The sequence below is a fragment of the Salvia miltiorrhiza genome, chromosome 1, assembly GCF_028751815.1.
Source record: "Salvia miltiorrhiza cultivar Shanhuang (shh) chromosome 1, IMPLAD_Smil_shh, whole genome shotgun sequence".
NCBI classification, from domain to species: Eukaryota; Viridiplantae; Streptophyta; class Magnoliopsida; order Lamiales; family Lamiaceae; genus Salvia; species Salvia miltiorrhiza.
Window position 1 is genome coordinate 29,781,652 of NC_080387.1, and position 22,870 is coordinate 29,804,521.

Consider the following 22,870-nt stretch of genomic DNA (forward strand, 5'->3'; position numbering starts at 1 on the left):
AGGCCTGCTGTTGTGTGTGCGTGTTTAAGATTATTATGCGGTTGCATGTGGGTTGTTTTCTAACGGATGAATGGTTATCTGTAGTGCTCGTGGGGTAGCAAGCCTACTCCACCTGGAACGAGCTCGACCCCTCTGCCTCCACCAGCAGTGGTGAATCAAAGACCAACACCTAATCTACAAAGCGATAAATATAGACTATACCTAGTGTGAATGATCGGAGAGGGCAAAGTAAACAATCGGAAACTCAGAACATGAGAAAAGTAGCTGTTGTATTCGAAAATAAGAGATAGCGTAGTTACAATGTACGAGCTCAGGTTCTATTTATAGACTACATAGGGGGACAAAATAGTAAAATCAATGCCCACGCATGCGCCTTGCGTGGTCGAAGGATAGGATGGTAATCTCGTCTTCACGCGGGAACTCTCCCGTGTTTCTAGTGACTTCGCTGATGAAGAGCATTCCTCTGGCGAGAACGGTTCTTCTGCCAGATGTAGCTTCTCTGGTGGAGATGACTCTTCTGGCAAGGATGACTCCTCTGGCCAACATGATTCCTCTGGCAAGAGTCATTCCTCTGGTGGGTAAGATGTCTCTGGTGAATGAGATTCCTCTGGTGAGAATGGTTCCTCTGGCAAGTATGACTCCTCTGGTGAGGATGATTCCTCTGACGGGTGTGTTTCTTCTGCCATACTTGTTCCGCTGGTGGGGTCGATTCCTCTGATTTGCATAATTTCCTTACTCTGCATATATCACTCCTCATCAAGCAGTAACACACATGCCTGGTTTCACAGCTGCTGATCTGGCGGCCTACGAGCGACAGATTGCACTAAATAAACTAGTCGCGGCTCAAGCCCTGATGAATCCGCAGGCCCACCATCGTCTCAGTTGTGCTACCCAACAGATGTACGATGGATGGTATTCGACCCAGCAACCCCTCTATTACCAGCAGTAACCCAGATTTAAATTTTATTTATTTTTCTAAACGTTACTGGTGCACCTTGTAGACTTGTCCTAAACTTTTTCCGCAATACCTCCGAAAATGGGACATAAACTTACATGGTATCAGATGTGGTAGTTTTTGGCACCTTAGATGATTGATCATGCTATTGAGCCTTTACCATATAAGAAAAAGAAGTTTAAAAGCTATCAACTGTTCTATTAGGTTAGAAGTATTTCTATTCAATGTCTTGTGATGCCTTCATCATGAACCTAATGTAGTAGAACCATATAATTTTCCTACTGGTGGTTGTCTATATCTCAAGCATTGCATGGTTGTTCAGAAAGTATGGCATTTTAATATAGCATAAACCTCAATGCTTTTGCATGCATGTTGGTTACAGCAGATCATAAAAAGGGGGCTAATATTATTCTTATACAAGTTTGTACTCTTATATTTGGTGAATAAATGATCCTATATGTTAATTTTGCTATTGATGATATGATTATTGTTGTGGATTAATTGATTTGAACTCAAGATAAGTTGATATTTGTAGTTGTCTCCCTTTACCTTTTTTTGCTGGGAGCCATCATATATCTACTTTATGCATTTTTAGTTGCCGCCCATTCCATCAAAAGCTTTCTTTTGATTTATTTTGATGGCTAAACTCCTTCATGACATCATACCTTTGTGTTTGCAATGTTTATTTTTGAGTTCTTATGATCAGTCATGCTGTTATGCTTCAACCCTATAAGAAAAGAAAGTTTAAAAGTTAACAACAGTTCTATTGGGTTAGAATTATTTCTGTTCACTGCCTTGTGATATACCTGCATCATGAACCTAATGAAGTAGAACCTTGTAATTTTCCTACGGGTGATTCTCAAGCATATTATGGTTGTACGGAAATTTTCACCATTGCTAATTTCTTAATTTAGAATTTTGGAAATGCTGAACATGGTTTACATGTATGAATTTTACACTACATGGAATCATATGGAATGTTATCTAGATGCAGAAGCGGCATGAATTAGTTGGTGGATTTTACCAAAAAAAAATCATCATCAGTATATTGTAGTAACATTTTAAGGGTAATTGACATATGCTTTCATTGGTATAATTAGGATATTCTAATTATTTGGATTTTTCTCTGTAATTTATCGGATTTGATGTACATTTTGAATGTGCCTTAATGCAGATTATAGTAACAAAAGAAAACAAGGAGTCACATGGAAGGAAGCAGAGAATAGGGAATATTTGTGCAATTTTTGAAAATTTTGAAGTATGGAAGATTGAGAGCTACTGGAGATAGCTACGGGAAGAGAGAACCTTAGTATTTGGGATTGGAAAAATAATCGACTTTCTTAGTTCTAGCTTTAGAATTCAATTATATTATTATTATTATTATTATTATTATTATTATTATTATTATTATTATTATTATTATTTAATTGAAACCTATATGAATAGATCGGCCACTGGTGAGAGTCTTGGTATGAGTTTATGACTAATTTTTCGTTTTCTCTCTTATGGAGAAGATTAAAGATTCACAGTCGAACTATTTGGATTTAGTATAAATTATTATATTTGGTGACTATTTCTTTTTATTATTGATTAGTTACGATTATGCACTCTTTTTATTAGCATGGGTGAGTAGCTATTTTTTTTATTAAGTGAGAATACTAAAATTAAATTAATATGAAATTATGTGAGTTTGTTAGATTAATAGTATATATTGGATTTAAATTTGTTCTTTCAATTCGTAAGACTATTGGATGATGCTTAGATGATACTCACAAGTCAGTTATGGTCTTACGAGTATTTTGGCTTCAAACAATATGATGCTCACAAATTAGATGTGATTTGTCAAGTTCCAAGCAAAATGATGTTCATAACTTAATTCGACCTTTAAAGCTTTTAAATGAGATAATGCTTAGTACTCAACTCCAGTCTTTCAAACTCCAAATTTGCGATGCTTAGAATTCAACTTGCTCTATCAAATTATAGACGAGATGATACTCACAAGTCAGTTATGGTCCGATGAGCCCAGGTTTGTGCTCTGTTTTTGTGTTTGTTTTAAGTCTAGATCGAGTCTTTTTCCTTGTGTTTGCGTCGTTTGGTCGCCTGGGAGGGCGTAATTCAATGGCAGGACCAGCTTGTGGGAAAGAGGCCAAAATGCCAGAGAAGCGGAGTGCCAGAGGAATCAAGCTGCCAGCGGAACCAAAGTGCCAGAGCAGCGGAGTCGGCTTTGCCAGAGGAATCATCCGAGCAGCGGAATCAGCAGTGCAGAAGAATCCTCCGAGCACTCCAGGGGTCGAAAAGTGCTGTCACCTCTCGTGAAAGAGGTATGTGCCGGAAGCAAAGGGATTTTGGAGGCAAAACCATCCCTTATGCCCATAAGTACCGCACGAGAGCTGGCAGGCAAGAGAAGGAAGGAAGGCAAGAGAAGACGGAGGCACAACAGATGGGCGAGGAAGGAGTGCAAGTGGGAGTCCGAGAAAGGCGGAAGGCGGCAGCTATCCAAAAGAGACCGATAAGGCCAAACCAACGCCTTATCCAAAAGGAAACATATCTTCATGAAGATTAGGTCTGAAAAAGGATAAGCATCTCCATGCTTGCATGGATCCGGCCGCACCTAATGGGCTGGGCCTTCGTACCCTAATGACTCCTATAAATACCCGACGAGCTTTACAAGCCAAGGGTGCTGAAATTCCGTTCTGTTGTGCATTGTTTGAGAGTTGAAGCTAGCCCAGGCTGTGGGCATAATCTCGTACTTTTCTGTTTATGTTTCGCACGGCACTTTTGGCCGTAGGTACTTCTATTTTCATTTAAGTAATTTCAATTCCAGTTATGTTTTCCTTTACATCTTTTGCTTGTGTTATTTACGTTATGGTTGGCTAAGTTTATATTCTGATTTGGGCAAGATGATCTAAGCATGAATGAATAAACTCGAGAGGTCTAATTTGAGAATAAAAAACTGTATGAGCATATTCCCGATACACTAGGTTTGATTCCAAAAAGGTTGTAACAACTTGGTTAATTAATTGATCACTAGTTAACTAGGAAGTTCTGACCACAAGTAATAATTTGGGCATAAGGCGAGTTGCCATCGACCTCCAAAATAGTACAACTGGTGTTGGAGCCGTGACTGCTGTGAAATATCGGTATAAGAGTCAAGTGGGTCTATCTAATTCTTAAAGCATTCTGGGCAAAGCACAACTAGCGATAGGCCATCGCAGAGAGCGTGGATGTTGCCCGGGGTAGTTGATTTCCATTAGCTGACCCTTCTAAGGGATCATAAACTGAAAGGATAGATTGGGCAAGGGGTTTGTTGTGTGCGTGACAAGTGACAATAGGGGCACAACAATTCTTATGCTTATAACCACTGGTATGCGAATATAGTGATTAATCTTTGCACCAATGATCGAGTGTTAATTCATGTTTAGTGATTCGAACCCAAGTCAAGAATTATTTTGTTATTTGATTTATCTACTTTGTTATTTCAGTTTAGGTTGGATACCCGTTCTGCCCATAACCACGTTTTGGTCAGAACACTGCAGAAAACAAAACCTTTTTAGTGACACCCTTGCAGGAGAAGTTACTGCTCAGTTCCTTGTGGATTCGACTCTGGACTTACCACTAGCTAGTCTAGTTGTGGGCACAGGATAATTTATTTGCACAAAGCTCAAACGACAGCTTCGTCATGGTCTTTCAAGCTCCACACGAGATGATGCTAAAAAATCAGTTATGATCTTTCAAGCTCCATACAAGATGATGTTCACAATCGGTTATAGTCTTACGAGCTCCAAATGACATGTTGCTTACAAGTCAAGTTTTATCTTTTGAAGTTGCAGATGAGATGAGACCCATAAGCCAAATCTCATAAAACAAGCTTCAGATAAGATAATGATCATAAGTTCGACGTACAAAAGTCAAATGTGATATTTCAAGCTACATACAAAATGATGCTCAAAAGTCTTGTAAGGTTTGGATGAGATGATGTTTATATATAAGATGCGGTCTTAAATGTTGTCTATTAATTTATAAAAATTACACTCCTATAAAATTAGTAAATATCTACGATGAACAAAAAAATACAATATGAAGATCCTATGTCAAATAGACTTAAATCTTTTTTTATTATTTTTCTAAAATCTCCAACCTCACATCATTTTTTTATGAAAATTTCATTAAATAAAAATTCATATAAAAATGCAATCTATTTTAACTCTCAACAAAAAAACTAACATATAACAAGCAAAAATGTCTGAACTGTACCAGCAATTTATTTTGGCCAAATAAAATTAAAATTTTAAAATAATTTATATAAAATTATATCACATGATATAATAAAAAAATAATGTACAATAATTATAATATAAAGTGGTTTCCCGTCGAATTTCGACGGGTTACGCACTAGTATATATATAAAAAGGATAAAGGATTTACGTACATGGCGATCCTCCATCTCTCTCCTCCTCCTTCTCTCCTCCACAATTCCACTGATTTATACTCTACAGCTTTATTCTCTCCGAAACGCCTCCTCCAATTCTCATCAAATCAACACAGCCGCCGCGATGCCTCACTTCACTTTCCTAGCTACAGCTCCAATCGAGAATCCGATAGATGGAGAATCGGTGTTTCCTTTTTCGCCCCTTTCTTGGACAGAAGCGGCGAAATCGAGAGCCTAAAGCAGCAGCTTCTGGATGCCATTGCTCCGCTCGACCGCGGCAGCGCCGCCACTCCAGAAGACCAGCAGCTTGTCGATCAGGTAACCTCATTTACTGATTTCTGATTTTGTTGATTTAATGAGTGAAGGTTATAATCTGCAGTTGGCAGAGTAGAAAAGGGGCTAATAGTTGTTGATTACTATTTATTTTATTTTGTTTTGAGATTGCAAGCAAACTTGAAGCGAAGAACAGAGTGAAGGAACCACTCAAATCGAGTCTTCTGAATGGGAAATGGGAGCTCTTGTATACAACATCCAAGTCTCTTCTTCAGAGTGAGGTTGCTTCCTTATTATTCCTGATGGATATAGCTCTCAACAATATATCATCTTATCTTCTATTCTAAAATCGCGGCAGAGACCTAAGATCTTCAGACCAAATGGAAAAATTTACCAAGCTATCAACTTGGATACTTTGAGGGCCCAAAATATCGAAACGTGGCCATTTTTCAATCAGGTACATGTCATGTCTATACCATATCATCAAACTTTGATGAATAAATTAATCTGACATGCTGTTATTTTTCTTAATATATATTCTTGTAGGCTACAGCTAATTTGGTTCCACTAAATCAAACAAGAGTTGCTGTTAAGTTTGACAGTTTTAAGATTGCTGGTGTGGTAGGTGAATCTTTGCTTTGGAATCTCTTTTCTTGCTTAATGGAGTACTAGTTTTTGACAATGCAAGTGCAGATACCTATTAAGGCACGTGGAAGCGGGCGTGGTCAGCTTGAAATCACGTACTTGGATGAAGAGCTGCGGTAAGAAAATATGTGATGTCTGATGTAGCATTTGTTACATTCATCTCTTACCTGTTGTTGGCTGCAGAATATCACGGGGAAATCAAGGGAATCTGTTTATACTTGGAATGGTGGATCCCTTTTACAGAGTACCTGTGTAGTGTAGAATTTACGAAATAAATCAAGGGGAGGTTAGCATGGTTGTGTGTTTCAAAACCTTTTGTCAAATTATGTTTATAACGAGAAATGTATATTTAGAATTGGACCATTATATTTGAGTTTGGTCCTCGACTTCAAGTTTAGTATTGTGCAATTGACTCAATGTTTATACAGATGAGAAAGTACCAATTTTGCAGCAAACATGGTTGCAAGTCTAAGTTTATTGTGTATTGATTCTTAATTGCACTGCTATTATTTTGAAGAGGTGGTATACTGCGAGGTTGATAGATTAATAAATTTTAATTGGAGATTAATAAATCTCAATTAAATCTATCTTGCAGTAAGATCAAACTTCACATGAGTTTTTGTGTATTTTAAATCACACACCATAAAATATCTATAATGAGTACTCACATAATCTTTTCAATAATGTTTGTTTTTAAATTTTATAAATTATAAAGAGTAGAGTGTTTGAATAATTGTAAATCCAAAATGCTTGCATAAAACTAGACACAATTGAGTGATAGTATCATTTTAACTAACTAGTATTACTCCCGTGCGATGCACGGTGATACCTACTTAATTAAAATAGTAAAAAAAAATATTTTTTCAAATATTATGTTTAGATTATAAAATTCTATTGTATTATTTTATAAAATAGCTCTAATAACGATAATAACATTAAATGAAGATGAAACCATCTTATAGTTGGAGGCTAATCAAATGAATGATGAGGATTTTGACAAAAACTTTTTATCTAATGATTATTATTATTTATTTATAATTTTCATCAACATTTCTAGATATTTTTCTTTCAAATTTTCTATTAGTCTTGAAAGAGTTTTTGGAACTTTTAATTACTTTTTACTAATTTGCATTTAACAACATGTTTTTTTTTAGGCATTAATTGACTGTGAATCCACAATGTAATTAGTGAATTTTGGTATTTTTTTCAACTATATACAATTGTAATATAAATACATAAACTTTAGCCCATTTCAAAATTTGCCCTGAATAATTTCGTTCAAATTAAAAAATATATGACAAAATTAAAGATGATATAATATATACACATTGTATTAAAATAACTTACACAAAATCTCCTGTACACCCGGGTGTACGGTACACCCAGAGTATTAGTATCATTTCGATAATATGATAGTGTCATTTCAATATAGTGTTAGTGTCATTTCGAGATAATGTTATTTATATAACATGATAGTGCCATTTGTAAAACAAATAATGTTAGTGTTAGTGTCATTTACATCCCGGTGTACATACCACCCGGGTGTACAAGTGACCACCTCAATAACTTATACAAAATTTCTACTGAAATATATACAGTACTAAAATATATACATATGTAGTTTGGCTCCCGTGCGAGAAATATTATTTTTTGATAATAAAATATTATTTTAAAGTATTATGTAGATTTAAAATTTTAATTTTTTATTAATGTTAAAAATTTTATGTCGTACAATATATGAGTAGGAACATTTATTGCTCGTTCTTTCAAATAAAAATTATATATTGTTGATGTTGTTAGAGTAGGACGAGTAAGTGTTTAAAATGATGTCTTGTATTGGAACATCAAATGCTTTAAGTAATATATCCTCAAGGAGATGGGTAGATGCATAATCATCATTATCACCACTACTTGTTACATCTCTAATTCCTACATTTACTAAATTTTTTATTTACATTTACTGAACATGCGTGACCATTTTATGACCATTTTATACAAAAATATGTACTATATATTCCATTTTAAAAAATTATATATAATATAACTATTACCTACATCATATTTAAGAGATTAAAAATAACTAATCCAATAAATTATAAAACTATGATTATGTTATAATTAATTTTTTGAAATTATAATTGATACACAATCATAATGTTTGATTAATCTTAAATTTTAAATGTTTTACATATGTTGATTAAATATTTAAGAAATAATAAATAAATATCTTAAAGTACAGTTTTAATCATAAATCTTATCAATATAAATATTTTAATAATATAGTAATTATTTATTGAACTGTTTGTTTACATTTTATTCGTAAATATAAAATATTTAAAAGATAAAAAATGAACTAATACTTTAATTGGGGCAACATGAAAAATTACAATAAAAAATTTCATATAATCTGAAGTAGACGAAATTAAAATTAAATAAAAAAAAGTTTATTTCTAAAAATAGTAAAGTGATTTTGGCGGGAAAATATAACTTACTATTTATATAAGTGGTTGAGCTTTTATATATATATAGATGACCGCATAAATAACCAATACAAAATTATATGCCCTCATATTTCTTAATGGATGACAATATACCCACATAAGAGCTGGCCTGATTCAGGCCATCGGGTAGTCGGCCAAATTCGTCCAGTGATTTTTTATTATTACTAGTACGACCATTTGTGCGATGCACGACAAACATTGAAATCAAACGATATATTTAAATAAATACTAAATAAATATAAATATATTTATTTTAAAAATAAAATAAACTAGTAAAATAATTCACATCAATTACTCAATAAAATCTAGAATATAAATTTTCAATTTTGCAAAGAGTGCAATGATAAATGATAATTATAGTTATTAAATAATTTTAAACCATTTGATAATGAATATTTAACATAACATATTATCATTATAGAGTATTACATATCATAATATATAAATAGATAAAAAGTTGTAAACTTTTAACGAAGAGAGAGAAAATAAAACATTTTAAAGTATTCAATTATCGTTTTAAATTTATTTTTGATGATTTTATACAATATTACATATTTTGTCACGAACTTAAATTTAAGATGCATATTAAACATTTATTCATTAATCAAATTTTAATGTAATGGTGTTTAGAAAAGAATTAAATTATATAACAAAATAGGATTAAAAAATAGTAGAAAAAATTGTTGGGAAAAGAGAGAGAGAGAAAAAAGAGGAGGGAAAAAACTCCTCTTTTATATACTATTATATAGATATAGATTATTAAAATTTGTTTTTATTTTTACAAAAATTTAAATAGTTTAAAATCAATTCAAATGATAATTATAAACAAAATAAAAATTTAAAATCATACTACAATCAACATGAATCGATTCAATTTAAATAGAACGATAAATAAATGAAAACTCCATAATAGTACTTCACTAAACAACAATTCAAAATATTTAAATAAATTAAAAGTCCTAATAATACATACAAAATAATAATATCATCAAGTCATCATCAACCATTAGATTCAACCTCAACCATATTCGAATCGTCCTTGGACAATCTTATTTCTTCATCTTCTTTCTTATTTGTATTACAAGATAGAAAATAATGCAAACTTTCTCTATTTTCAAAATTATTGCTCAAATTCAAAAGGTTGCATTTCTATATATTAAAATCCACATAAATAATTAATTAAAAGGCAACAGAATGTAAAATACACAACACATGCCAACGAACTTCTAGTAGATATGAGAAAAAAATATCATGAAATAAATAAAAGGAAAAAACCATTGACTCTCTCTACAGATTTCCATCTACAAGCTATTTGTCAAATCGTGTGCTAATTTAAGAATCTTAAAATATGAACACTAAAGGAGATCTGCCAAATATAAAATAAAATAAATAATATACAAAAAGAAAAAAAAGGGTTTCAAATTTGAGAAACCCAAATCCAAGCAAATAAGTGAAAGTCAAGTATCATGGGCATGAATGGAATTCTCTCGATTCGTCTCTTCCATCCCACGAAGCTCTTGCACGATATCCGGTCTAGTGTTTAGTGATATCACTAAACACTAGACCGGATATCGTGCAAGAGCTTCGTGGGATGGAAGAGACGATACATAACAAGAGAATAAATGGAATAAAAACCATACATTTTTTTCAAAAGTATTCGATCGACATCACACAAGTAAATGCATGAGACAACAAGAGATGTGGTCGGAGGCACGCTGTCAGCGCAACTCAATGGAAGGTGATAGCCGACCAATGATTTGTTACAATACCCTAAGTAGCACTCATCCTTAAAAGCTAGACTATCAAATAGAGAGTGCCTAAAGTGTTATAAACCAAACCAATGACCAGTTCATATTTAATCGATGTGGGACGGATCATGATAAACCATCACGCTTCCGTTCTCCGCCCACAGCGGCCATACCACCGCAGACGACTCGGGGCAACACATAACGCTTCTGGTGGACCAGAGCATGTGGTTGGCTCTCAGTGGCGGAGCTACAACTTAAGCAAGTGGGGCAATTGCCCCCCTCAATTTTTTTTAATATAGCTAATATATTCATATATATGTGTATAATTAATTATAAAAAAATATTAATTATTGCCCCACCAAAAATTTGAAAAAAAAGGGGCAAAGTTTTTGCCCCCATAATCTTTAGGGGCCTGGCTCCGCCCCTGTTGGCTCTGATACCATTTGTTACAACACCTTAGATAGAACTCATCCTCAAAAGTCAGACTATCAAGGAGATGGTGCCTAAGGTATTATAAACCACACCAATCTGCTCATACTTAGTAGATGTGGGACAAATCATGACACGATTGTGGCAGCGGCACCGCGGCATATAGCTCAATTGTTCAAACTCAAATTTCAAAGTGTGGCTGTAGTTGTAAGGTTTGGAACTCAATGATTTTACGAAAAAATAAAGAGGTAAAACGGATGAATTAAATTAATCAACATATTTAATAAAAAATAAAATAAAAAAGAATGATCGGACGAGCTTTTTAGTCCAAAAATTTCGATCAGCCAAACGGACTAATTCGACGGGCTTTTTGGACCTCAATTTTTTCGGGCCTCTATTTTATAAAGTCAAGCCCAACCCTAAATACGGGCGGGCCTAGTCAATTTTGCCAATTCTCCATAGTGGAATGTAAAAGCTTGTTTATAATTAATTATATTTGTTTAATTGTATTCATATCCTATTTTATACTCCATTCGTGTCATTGACAATGACATACTTTCTATTTCGTCATTCTAATCGATAATGGTCTAGTTCAAAAAATAAAAATAATTAGGATTTTTAATTGAAAAGAATAAATTTTATGTTTTTTTATGTAAAGAGTAGTATAATTGTTAGAGCAATTTATTTTTGTTGTCATTTAGTAGACATGTAACAACTGCCTTTGATACATTAGGTGTACCATATTTAGTCTGAATGGATAAGCACAAGAGCAGAGTTGACATGTAACATCTGCCTTATCGGTGTTACATATTTAGTCCGAATGGATAAACACATAGGAGTTCTTATAGAAGTATAAATGGATACACTTCTTCGGTCAGAGATAGCTCACGTTTTTATCAGTCTCTTGGGAGATAAGTTTGCTTATTTGAAGATAAGCTTATTGACATGAGGTGAAAGAGTCATACATGAAGAAGGAGTTCATCATCTATATATATAAGGAAAAGAGAAGAACGGAGATCGATTTGGCTATTTTTATTCTCTTAAGTCGTAGCTTTATTATTTTGCCACCTTTTATATTTGATAGTTGTTGCTTTGCCTGGGTGATTTACGTATATTCATTCTTTGTGTTCGTGAGTTCTGCATCTTTGCTTTTCCATGTCGGCTTGAGCAAAGTGTGTTTATTGGTTGTGATATTTACTTATTGTTTCGTGAAGTATTGAGTTGTAAAAGGAATTAAATGGTGTTCGTCTGTGTTCACGCCTAGAAGGTTAGTTGTCGTCTAGCTTTCAATATTTCATCGTTGTTGGAGTTTTGAGAAGTTATAAAGGCGTAGAAAAATTGAGTTTTTTTTGTAAGTCCTGCTGTAACTTAATCTCACATAATGGAATGTTTTTCCTGTGCGATGTAGGTGTTGTATCACCCAACTAAGTTACCAATTCGGTGTTTTTTAGTTATTGCATTATTTGTTGCACTTGATGTTACTGCACTACTATATTTACTAGCTTGGTCTGTGGCGTATGTGTATTTGGACATGTAGTACTTTCAATAGAAAGTACGATTATTTTCAAAATTTTATATTAATAGTATTTAATTTTACTATTTTAATTTGAGTATGTTTGAAGTCCACTCCCTATTTTTCTATATTTCTATAACCAATATAGTATTCGTAAAAACCATTTTTATCAAGCAAAAGAAAATATACGACCGCCGATTTCTTTTCTTTCCTTTTTCTTATCTGAAATAAAAAGAGCTGACAGGCAAAGATCTGTCAGTTATGGTTGGGAAGATTCCAGCCTCTCAGATTCCCAAACAAACTAAAATATAATGTCGGAAAGATTACAAGATAGATCCCTTCCCTTGCTCAAAAAAAAAAAAAAACATAGATCCCTTCCCCGAAAAAAGAAAAAACGAATCCCATTAAATTTCCCTTGAACCTGGAATTACGTACCGAGGCTGAAAGCGAAAGAAGACAAAAAAGAAAAAGAAAAAATGAACAAAACTATGCCTTAATTGCAGCATTTACAGAATTTTAAATGAAGACAGCGAACCTAATTTCGATGTTTTTGAAGTCACCATTTTCAAACAAGGCCACCCTGTTCTCCCGCAGACCAATCATGGCCTCCTCCCTTTTCCTCCACCCCGCCGGCGCCGCGGCCCCATTTCGCGCCCTCGCTTTCTCCACCAAAGCCACGCCGCCGCAGCACGAGAGCTTCACGCCGCCGCCGGACCAGGAAAAGAAGTCTTTCGCCGTCGCCACGGGGGAGCTCTTCCTCGGCATCGCGGCTCGGATTCTGAATAGGAACGGGAAAATTGTGGACGGCGGGGTGCCGGCGGCGGAGATGTTCGTGGGGGATGAGAAGGAGAGGGAGTGGTGGTGGAGGCAGCGGAGGAAGGAGGGGATTGGGGCCGTGGTGGAGGACCCGGTTGAGCCGGACGTAGTGTGGGAGCAGGGGGAGAAAGACGTGGAGGCGGAGCGGCGGCGCAAGGCCGTTACTAGCCCTGGGTTTAGCTTCTCCGCCGCGGGGCTCTTGTTCCCCTATCACCTTGGGGCGGCTCGGCTTCTCATTGAGAAGGGTTATATCAAGGTTCTCCTTCCGTAAGGATTCAATTCATTTTCTTCAAAGTTTATATTGCCTGATTTTTTTATTAATATCAAATTGGTGTCAATTGTTCAAATTTGATTCACATCTCCATGCTTTGCTGATTTTGGATGTTGAACTCGAATTTTTTTGCTGTCGGTCTGTTTATTCATGTTCAACTGTGAGTCAAGTTGCTAGGATTGTAAGATGGTTAATTGAGCTGAGGCTGAGCCAATTCTTGATGAACTACTAGGTCTGAATGCACTTTATTGAGGTTATGGAGCATGAAATTTGTTTCTAACTTTGTGGAAATATTTCATTATCTCTGGTTTCTTTTCATGATTTTGATCCGCTTTGTCGTGATCAGGAAACAACGCCATTGGCTGGTTCGTCTGCTGGTGCTATTGTGTGTGCAGTGATAGCCTCAGGAGCCAGCATGGAGGAGGCACTCAGGGCTACCAAGATATTGGCTGATGATTGCAGGCTTCGAGGGACTGCATTCCGCCTTGGGGTATTTATGCACCCACCACTTATGTTCCTACAAGATCAAATTTCTGTTTAACAGATTAGACTTGTCATGTGTTTGTGGATGATAAGAAGAAATTGGTTGAACGTCGTGAACAAACGGAACATGAAGCTAAACTTCGACAACCATGGCAATTAGAATAAGAATATGACATAGGGCATATATGGAAGATCACTTAATTCACAGTTCAATTTAGTTTATGCCCTGCCCTTATTTTGTTATATATGGAAGTTTAAAATACTTTACAGTTCGGTTTAGCTGTTTTTTTTGGTTTTTTTGGCTTTGCTCAGGCTGTTCTTAGAGATGTTTTGGACCAGTTTCTGCCAGACGATGCTCATATCAGGTCCAATGGAAGAGTTCGTGGTGGGTATACTTATCTTTGATGTGTAGTAATTTGGTGATCGTTGACACTATAATGTATAGGACACGGTCATTTGATATGACTGCTCGGCGTGTATCTCTTTGAAAAGGATTGCCTTTGGCATTTTGAGCAGTGCACTACTCTTGCATTCCATATAAATGTCTTTCCAGAAAATAGACTAAACAATTAAATCAGTAATTAGGTAGTATTGTGGGAAAAAGATGGTCTCTAGTACCTATTTTGATAGAACATTGTTGTGGTTCCCATGTCAGTTGCTGTGACGGAGATTCTCTGGAGGCCGAGGGGTGTACTTGTCGATCAATTTGATTCTAAAGAAGATCTCATCAATGCAGTTTTCACCTCCTCTTTCATTCCTGGGTAAAATTCTATTGACCTGTCTTGATTGAACAATTCTTTGAACTAAAAGTAATATTGATGCAGATATCTTGCTCCAAGGCCAGCAACAATGTTCCGCAATCGTTTATGCATAGACGGGGGTTTGACATTGTTCATGCCACCAACCTCTGCTGCTCAGACGGTATGTGATGTCTTGAATAAAAAATCAAGATCGTTTACTTTTACTTGTAGATGAATGAGCTCTGGATAAATGTGATGTTGCAGGTGCGGGTTTGTGCATTTCCTGCTGGTCGTTTGGGACTGAAAGGAATCGGAATCAGCCCCGATTGCAACCCGGAGAACAGGGCTAGTGCCCGAGAGGTGACATTTGCAGCTTATGCGATTCCAAGTTGACTACACGGCAACAAAAACTAATGTTGATGTGTTAATTTTTAGCTTTTCAAATGGGCGCTGGAGCCAGCTGCAGACGACGTTCTTGATAGGCTTTTCGAGCTTGGATATCTAGATGCAGCTGTGTGGGCGGAGGAGAATCCAGTGGAAGGAATAGTTCGAACTGATCATGAAATTAGCCCGGCAAACAAGTAACTGGTAAAATCAGCCATCAATATTATTAACTGTAAAACTTCTGGACAGCGATACTTGTTCAAGACAAATGGATGTAAGTATAGAATATATAGATAAAAAGGAGAGCAAATTGTGATGGGGATATATAGGGATGTGGTGTGGAGGAATAATGAGCAAGTTCGATGCTCCCTACCACGTCCTATGTGTTTTTTTGGGGTTGCTCTTTTCATAGAGATGTGCGATGCGATGTATGAGAGACATCAAAATATAGAGTTTGAATTCTTTTATGTACACTATAAATTGTTATGTAGTAATTCATTTTTGGGCTTCAACTTACAGAAATCTGTATTGATCATTTGTTAGGATGACTAAAAATGTGCTCCATGTCAGAGCAAGTCTCGCACTGTTTCCCACATCGAATATGATAAGAAAGTCACATTCGAAAGCTTAGTATAAAAGAGGAGGTCAGTGGAAGTAGAAGCTCATACCTTTCTCGGCCTTTTGGCTAAGATCAAGTGTAGTATCTGTTCTTATCAGTTTAATATCTGATATGTGGGCCATCGGCCCACACGATATTAAATTTATTTCTTGAGGGGGAAGGCCCATCAAGATAGCTTGCTATCTGGGTCTTCAAGCGTCGCCCATGCGTTGCACTACTGCACGGGCCCGGCGCACCCCACCAAGCCCAGTCCAATTTTTTATGCTAATGCGTAAAACTAAATTAAACTGTAGTCTGGTCAGAGTTTATATTGACATTGAGGGGAAGAAAAGGGTGCTACATTTTAAAGCGCATCAAAGGCTATTATACGAAGGTAATGAGAAACCAATCATTATTTATGGGGTATCTATCTCCTATACGAGCTATCGACCATTTTCAAGACGAAGAGATTGCCTTTGTCACCTCTTGAAACTCTTGCCACAACAATAATAATAAAAGTTCGGGTGGAGCTTATTACCAACTCTTGGTTCAAGTAGGTGATCTCGAGACTCGAGCGCTCCTACAGCATTTGCATAAGCTTTTACAAGGTATCTGCAAAGCGCCATTGTGACATTGCTGCAGTTGTAAGTCTTTCAACTTGCAATGAATAATGTATAATTTACGGCAGCTCTTAATCAGATATTGGGTTATAAATGATAATCATGCGTCTTTATTTCCTTGACAGTCTGGCATTTGTGAAATATTGACTTCTCTTTTCATCTTATAGTTGAGAAATTATGGGTTGTGTCTATGCTGCGTCGAGCGCAATATAGGATGTTGCGCATGACTTATTTTCTTTACACGTGTCTATCTTTAACTTTGTATTATTGGTTGGTTTTTTTAACTCCGATTCAAATAACGCACACGCAATTTAGGAGAGTGTGATTAGCATTAGAGCAATGGGGGGCTCGTAGTTGGGTTCGAGCCCCCTTTTTCCGAGCCCCCCGTTGCCGCACCGCCGGTGCGTGAGCCCGCCTCCCCTCTCCGCTCTCGGCTCAATTTGGAAAAGGGAGGGTGTGTGGAAGACACCCCCTTATTAAATCAATTTCGGCCATTTTTTTATTAAAATCAAAGAAATAAAAAAAATCAGAAAAGAGCCGTTGGGCTTGTAACCATTTTTTTTTGCTGTTGCAATTCGGCCGTTGGCCATTTTTTATGTTTTTTTTCCCTTTCTTCTATAAATTGATGTTCATTCATTCTTTATTTTTCAAACATATTCTTTATTTATCTTCTACTCCTACTTTTCTTCATATTCTTCTCTTACTTTTATCACAAAACCATGGAAGGAGATTGGAGAAAATATTGGAACGAACACCCCCAAAATCCATCTCCCGGCGAATCAAATGCATCCGCTCAAGGATTCTCGCCATTCACTCAAGAATCAAATGCCTTCCAAACAGCGAGCATTGAAGGAATCAATTTGAACGCCCAATTTGTGGCGGCGGCCAATCCCGAGGTGGAGGAGATAGCATCTATGCCGACGACCACCAAACAACGAGGTCACTACTCTCCACCATAAACAATATTCATATGTCGTTTGTAGCTCGAGCACACAAACGACTCCGTGGTAGGGGTTGACCAAAAATCTGCTCCGTATTAGGGCGCCATATGCAAAATCTACAATGCTCAACGGCCCCAAGGCACCATTCCACGCGACATCAAGCAAATCAAGTCGCATTTTTATCGTGTCGCAAAGGACGTGAAGTTGTGGGAGGGCATATACAAAAAGTGCCGGGAAAATTGGGCATCCGGCATGAGTGATGAGCAAATCATCTAGCAAACAGAAAAAATGTGGATTGTCAAGTATCGTTCGGCGTTTAAGTATCCACATACATGGAAGATACTGCGCGAGTCTAGAAGATTCACGAGCATTGGCGAGGATGTCCACTCCAATAAATGCTCTAAGGGCTCGAACGGTCGCAGCACAACGACTTCTAGCGACCAAAGTATCTCCACAAGGCCCCAAGGCCAAAAGGACGCGAAGAGAGACAAAGGAAAATGCAAGAAGAAGTCGGAATTGTCCAACGACAATACTCGAGCTCTCGGGTACATGGCGGAGATGGTCAAGGTCATGGGACAATTCTCCCAAACTCAAGGCGACATGGCCGATAGCATGTTGATGAGTAGAGACACCTCTCAAATGAATCCTGACGAGTTGGCGTTTCATTTGGCCAAGGTGGCAGAAATCAAGCAACGCAACAATCTCCCATAGCTTGTAGTTTTTTTCTAATGTTTTTTTTAAGTAATTTAGGACTTTATTTAATTGTATTGCAATTTTAATTTTCAATCAATGTAGGGTTAGTTTTAAAATTTAATGAAATTTGAGTTGTTAAATAATGTTAATTTTAATTAAAAACAACAATAAAATTAAATAGAAGACGAAAATAGAAATTAGAGAGCCAATGGGTGGGTTCTCCTATTGTGGAGAGTGAGCTCTTAAATGATGGGGACCACATTTAAGAGTCCACATTGGCTCTCCATTGTGGATGTTCTTACAAGTTACAAGACACGACACATTTATCAAAACAAAACGCATTACATGACGCGGCTAATTTAACAATTGCCAAATGAGCTGACATCCTTTATTTATGTTTTTCTTTTAAAGGTTTTTTTTTAATTAATTAAGCTATCATTCAATTTCCATTGTCTCTTTCCTTTTGAGCTTTATCTTCTACGCTTCATACATTTGTATCCATTTTATGATTTTATCTCTCTAAAAAATCAATGAAGAGGCTCTCTTCGTGTCTCTTTCCAAGAAACCCAACCTACAACAAATGTTTTCTCCTTTAAAAAATCTGGCAATTTCTCCATTCCCCTTTACTCAAAGTCACAGTGACTTGTATTGTTTGGAAAGATCAAGAAATTTATCGACGCAATTCCTTCCTCTCTTAAGAGATCACCATCGCGTGAAAGCGGAAAGAATTGAATCAGGGGATGAAGATGAAAGAGTCTTATCCATGCCATTCCTTCCCCTCTTAAGGGGAGAATTAAGAAGAAAAAGAGAAAACAAAACAAGATTTTTAAGGGAGAATTAAGAAGGAAAGAGAAAACAAAACAAGATTTCAGAGATATGGAGGATGAAGATGTATATCTATGAAAAGTGAAGCTAAAATGGGTCGCTAGAAAGAGCACTGGATTCTTTTGGTATTTGCAGAGGCTGGATAGATTGTTTTATTCCTCCGGTGAAGGTAGCAACTCGGCGGCAACAACAATTGTGATTGGACGAGAAAATGGTGCTATATTAGAGAATAAATTAATACATGCAACCAATGACTCAAACACGATGCTTGTCCGATGACAACAAAGGTGTAGTTTTCACCAATGGTGGTGGATTTGAAGGCGTTGACAATGGTGTAATTGAGAGGGGCAAATTTGATATATTTTCGGTGCTTCACTCTTTTTAAAATCGCGTGTACACCACTCGAACCGCAATATAACCGATACTAAATCGAATCGATATTAAGGTGGGTAAAACACGTGTCAAAAATATTAAGGTGGGTGCACAACGTTCTTAAACGTGTAAGGCGCAGCATAGAAATTGTGAGAAATTCTCAACTTACCAAGCCTCCAAGCTTGAAAATGTCTAATTTGACTGTGACCTTCTTGGCATTCAGACGTGTCAGATCTGCAGTAACCTGCACAACATAAATAATGAAGCGACCAAGAAACACTCAATTTTTATTCAAATAAATAAAAAATACATAGAGCTAATTGCTTGATTGAAGAAGGGTGCAGATTCCATGTTTTGAGCTTGAAGGGTATCTGCATTGATTGCTTGATAGTTTCTTCTACTTCTCAACAGCTTGGGCCTATGTTATTCACAATGCATATCATTAATTATATGAAAAAAAAATAAGATTTTCAGATATGAAGATGATATATGTATACCAAATAAGCTCTCACTTGCAGTGTAGCAGATCAGACTTGAGTGAATTGTGGAGAGAGAGCGGATAAGAATATTAGAAATTATTGAACAAGGAACAATAAAGGAGGATGCTCATGCAGTGTGTATATATGCAGCAACATTAATATGCAACTCACTCTCAATGTGTTAAAGTGTCAAATTAATATTCCTAATTTTGTTTTTCTTTTTCTTTGTTGTGAATTCGTTGATCAAGTTTGTGATTTAGTGCCTAGTTACGAGTTATTACACTTCTCATGTCTCGTGAAGCAGCAGATGACATGGAGCTGATCCAGTGAATCACCAAATTAGGCTGACAAAGCCCTAACTCACAAAAAATAAAACAAAGAGCTACACTTGTTTAATGGTGTTTTTCGTCTTTGGGTGTCTTCTCTTTGATTATAAGTTTATTATAGGGAGAACATAAAGAAAATATGATTTTTTATTATTATTCTGGACAGTACCACACATTAGTGGTCTCCACTCTTTCTATCTCATGTTTTCTTTGGTGAAAATATAACTTTATCTTATACCACATTTATTCCATATATTTGTTCTTTTAATTGGAAATAAGTGGACAAATTGTTAAATGGCTATACTACCCTTATCATTTAATTGATTGATTTATATTTTTCATAAAATACACTTATTTATTTATTGTTATAATTATTGCAATTAAGAACATAATATTTTTAATGTTTAAAAATAAATAATTCATATATATATATATATATATATAAAATTGCTTGTGCCAACATATATTTTATGTATATTTAAGGGCCAGACTAAAAACAACTCTTAAAATAAAAATACAAACCAATTAAAATATATGAATTCTATGTAGAACACGTACGAATTCCCTGTTTAAATATCTAAATTTCAAAGATTAAATTTTTGCTACCTTTGAAATTCAAACTCGGGGCCATAAATTCATCCAACAAAGTGATAAATCAACCGTAAATCTTGATGATCTAAGAACTGAAAATGGTTCATATTACTTATTTTAAGACATATTTTTATTTTAGCCCACCTCATATATATATATATATATATATATATATAACAAGATAGAAGAGAAAAAAGAGAGAGAAAGGACGAGAGGGAAGAGAGCTAAACGGAAAAGAGAGAGAGAGAGATAAGTTGTATACATTTTGAGCGTAAAATTGAAAGATCGTAAAAATATACTCCCTCCGTCCCAATAATCTTGTCCCACTTTCCTTTTTGGTTTGTCCCAATAATCTTGTCCCATTTCCTTTTTTGGCAAATTTTAGATACTAGTAATTAATTCTTTCTTTTGGAGGTCAAATACTAATTAATTCTAATTAAACCTATCGGTGCCCCCTCCCCCCAAACAATTAAACCCACCCCCAGCAAACAATTCCCCCATTTCCCCATCGTTCATCCCGCCTCCCCCTTCCCCCATCGTTTCTCCGGCGCTGCACCCGACGTTCCTCCGGCGCCACCTCCCCTTCCTTTCCCCATCGTTCTTCCGGCGCCGCACCCATCGTTCCTCTGGCGTCACCTCCCCTTCCTTCCCCCATTGTTTCTCCGCGGCAGCCTCCTTCCCCATCGTTCCTCCGGCGCCGTCTCCTTCCCCATCCTTCCTCCGGCGCTGCACCCGTTTGCACAGATCTAAGCCTCCCCTCTGTAAATCCACCTTCTCTCTTCTCTGTTTTTTTTTCTCCAGAAATTAGGGCTCGCCTAATACATCTGAGGACGGAGATCTGTGAATTGAGGCTATTTGCACAGATCTAGGGCGGATGTATTGGTGGACGACTCACTTCCTTACCTTTTTCTAATATAAGGAATTGGAAGAGACATGGTTCAGTATGGCAGTGCAAGGGACCGATTGGGGCTCTCAGCCGAGGAAGGAGAAGAGGAGAGAGAGAAGGAGGTGCCGGCCCTCCACTGCCCGCAGCGACGACGATTCACTGGAGGAGGAGCTAGGGCACGAAATTGTGAGTGAGTTTTGAGCCTTGCGTCTTCTTCACACGAATTGGGAGATAGGAAGATAATCTCGCCGGCCCTCAGCAGTGCCGAGGTCGAGAAGACCGGCGACTCGCCGGAGTTCCAGTGTGATGCGGCGGCTCTGGGAATTCGCGTGGTGATTGATTGAGAACTGAATTTGTTTTGTTTTCGTTGAGTTCGGCATTGGTTGTTGCATTTTCTGTTCTTGATTACAGAAGATGATGAAAAATTTGCAGAATGAATTGTTGAAATTTGTTGAGGAGGATGAAGATCTTGTTGAAATTTGCAGAATTTTGTTGTATTTTCTGTTCTTGCCGATTTTGTTGAAATTTGTTGTAAAGATTTTGTTGAAATTTGCAGATTTTTTGTTGTTTAATTTACTCAATTCAGTTTTGCTAATTTTACAAGAATGATTAGGCCTTATTTACTTTTTCTTAACCATGTGGGGCCTTACACTTTACAACACTAATTCAACACTCCTTAGTCTCCGTGCCCAAAAGAAATGGGGCATGATTATTGGGACGGAGGGAGTATAATAGGAGAAAATATTATTACACCTATAGCTTGTGATAATATTATCAAGAATTAATGTGAAAAGTGAAAAAATGAGCCGCCAAGAATTTTTTTTCTTACTGTATGCATTTTTTTTTCAATTAAAAGAACGCGTGAAAAAATGAATATATATATATATATATATATATATATATATATATATATTCCACTATTTTCTTATAGAAATAGTTTCGTGTAAGGTACTATAGATAAAAAGAAAGCAAACTGTGATGGGGGGATATTCTAGGTATTTTTCTTGCCTAGCTTCTCTTTCAATACATGTTTTAATAGGAATACAAGGGGCGGTAGTTTCTCGAATGAGATCCTTTGTCCCACAATTTAGCATGTACCACTGTGTATCACTCATAATATCTGTTTTAATACTTATTTTTTATAAAAATAAAATTTATTATTATATTATAAACTTTAATTAATATTTATGACTAAAAATTGAAATTTAAAAAAATTATATACCTTAACTTTGAATTAATTAACCCAAATAATCTATTATTAATTCAAATAAATATAAAAAAATAATTATAAACCCTAATTGGGTGAGTGAACCCTTGTTAATTATCTTTATATTATATTAAAGCATAATAAA

General features: G+C 36.0%; 2 protein-coding genes and 1 non-coding gene across 3 annotated transcripts; all 3 read left to right on the forward strand.

Moving 5' to 3' along the window:
- The first annotated feature begins 5,377 nt into the window (after window positions 1-5,377).
- On the forward strand, window positions 5,378-6,757 carry LOC131018937 (probable plastid-lipid-associated protein 4, chloroplastic). Its single transcript, XM_057947622.1, has 6 exons — window positions 5,378-5,702; window positions 5,825-5,938; window positions 6,016-6,114; window positions 6,204-6,278; window positions 6,351-6,418; window positions 6,486-6,757. The coding sequence occupies exons 1-6, from the start codon at window positions 5,385-5,387 to the stop codon at window positions 6,556-6,558; spliced, it is 747 nt and encodes a 248-aa protein (XP_057803605.1). The 5' UTR covers window positions 5,378-5,384; the 3' UTR covers window positions 6,559-6,757.
- A 6,074-nt stretch (window positions 6,758-12,831) lies between these two features.
- LOC131018943 (uncharacterized) lies at window positions 12,832-15,699 on the forward strand. Its single transcript, XM_057947628.1, has 7 exons — window positions 12,832-13,565; window positions 13,927-14,070; window positions 14,376-14,448; window positions 14,719-14,824; window positions 14,888-14,984; window positions 15,068-15,163; window positions 15,239-15,699. The coding sequence occupies exons 1-7, from the start codon at window positions 13,014-13,016 to the stop codon at window positions 15,386-15,388; spliced, it is 1,218 nt and encodes a 405-aa protein (XP_057803611.1). The 5' UTR covers window positions 12,832-13,013; the 3' UTR covers window positions 15,389-15,699.
- A 152-nt stretch (window positions 15,700-15,851) lies between these two features.
- Window positions 15,852-16,047, forward strand: LOC131007406 (U2 spliceosomal RNA). The gene has a single exon (XR_009096108.1). It is a non-coding gene; the product is annotated as a U2 spliceosomal RNA (small nuclear RNA).
- The last annotated feature ends 6,823 nt before the right edge of the window (window positions 16,048-22,870 follow it).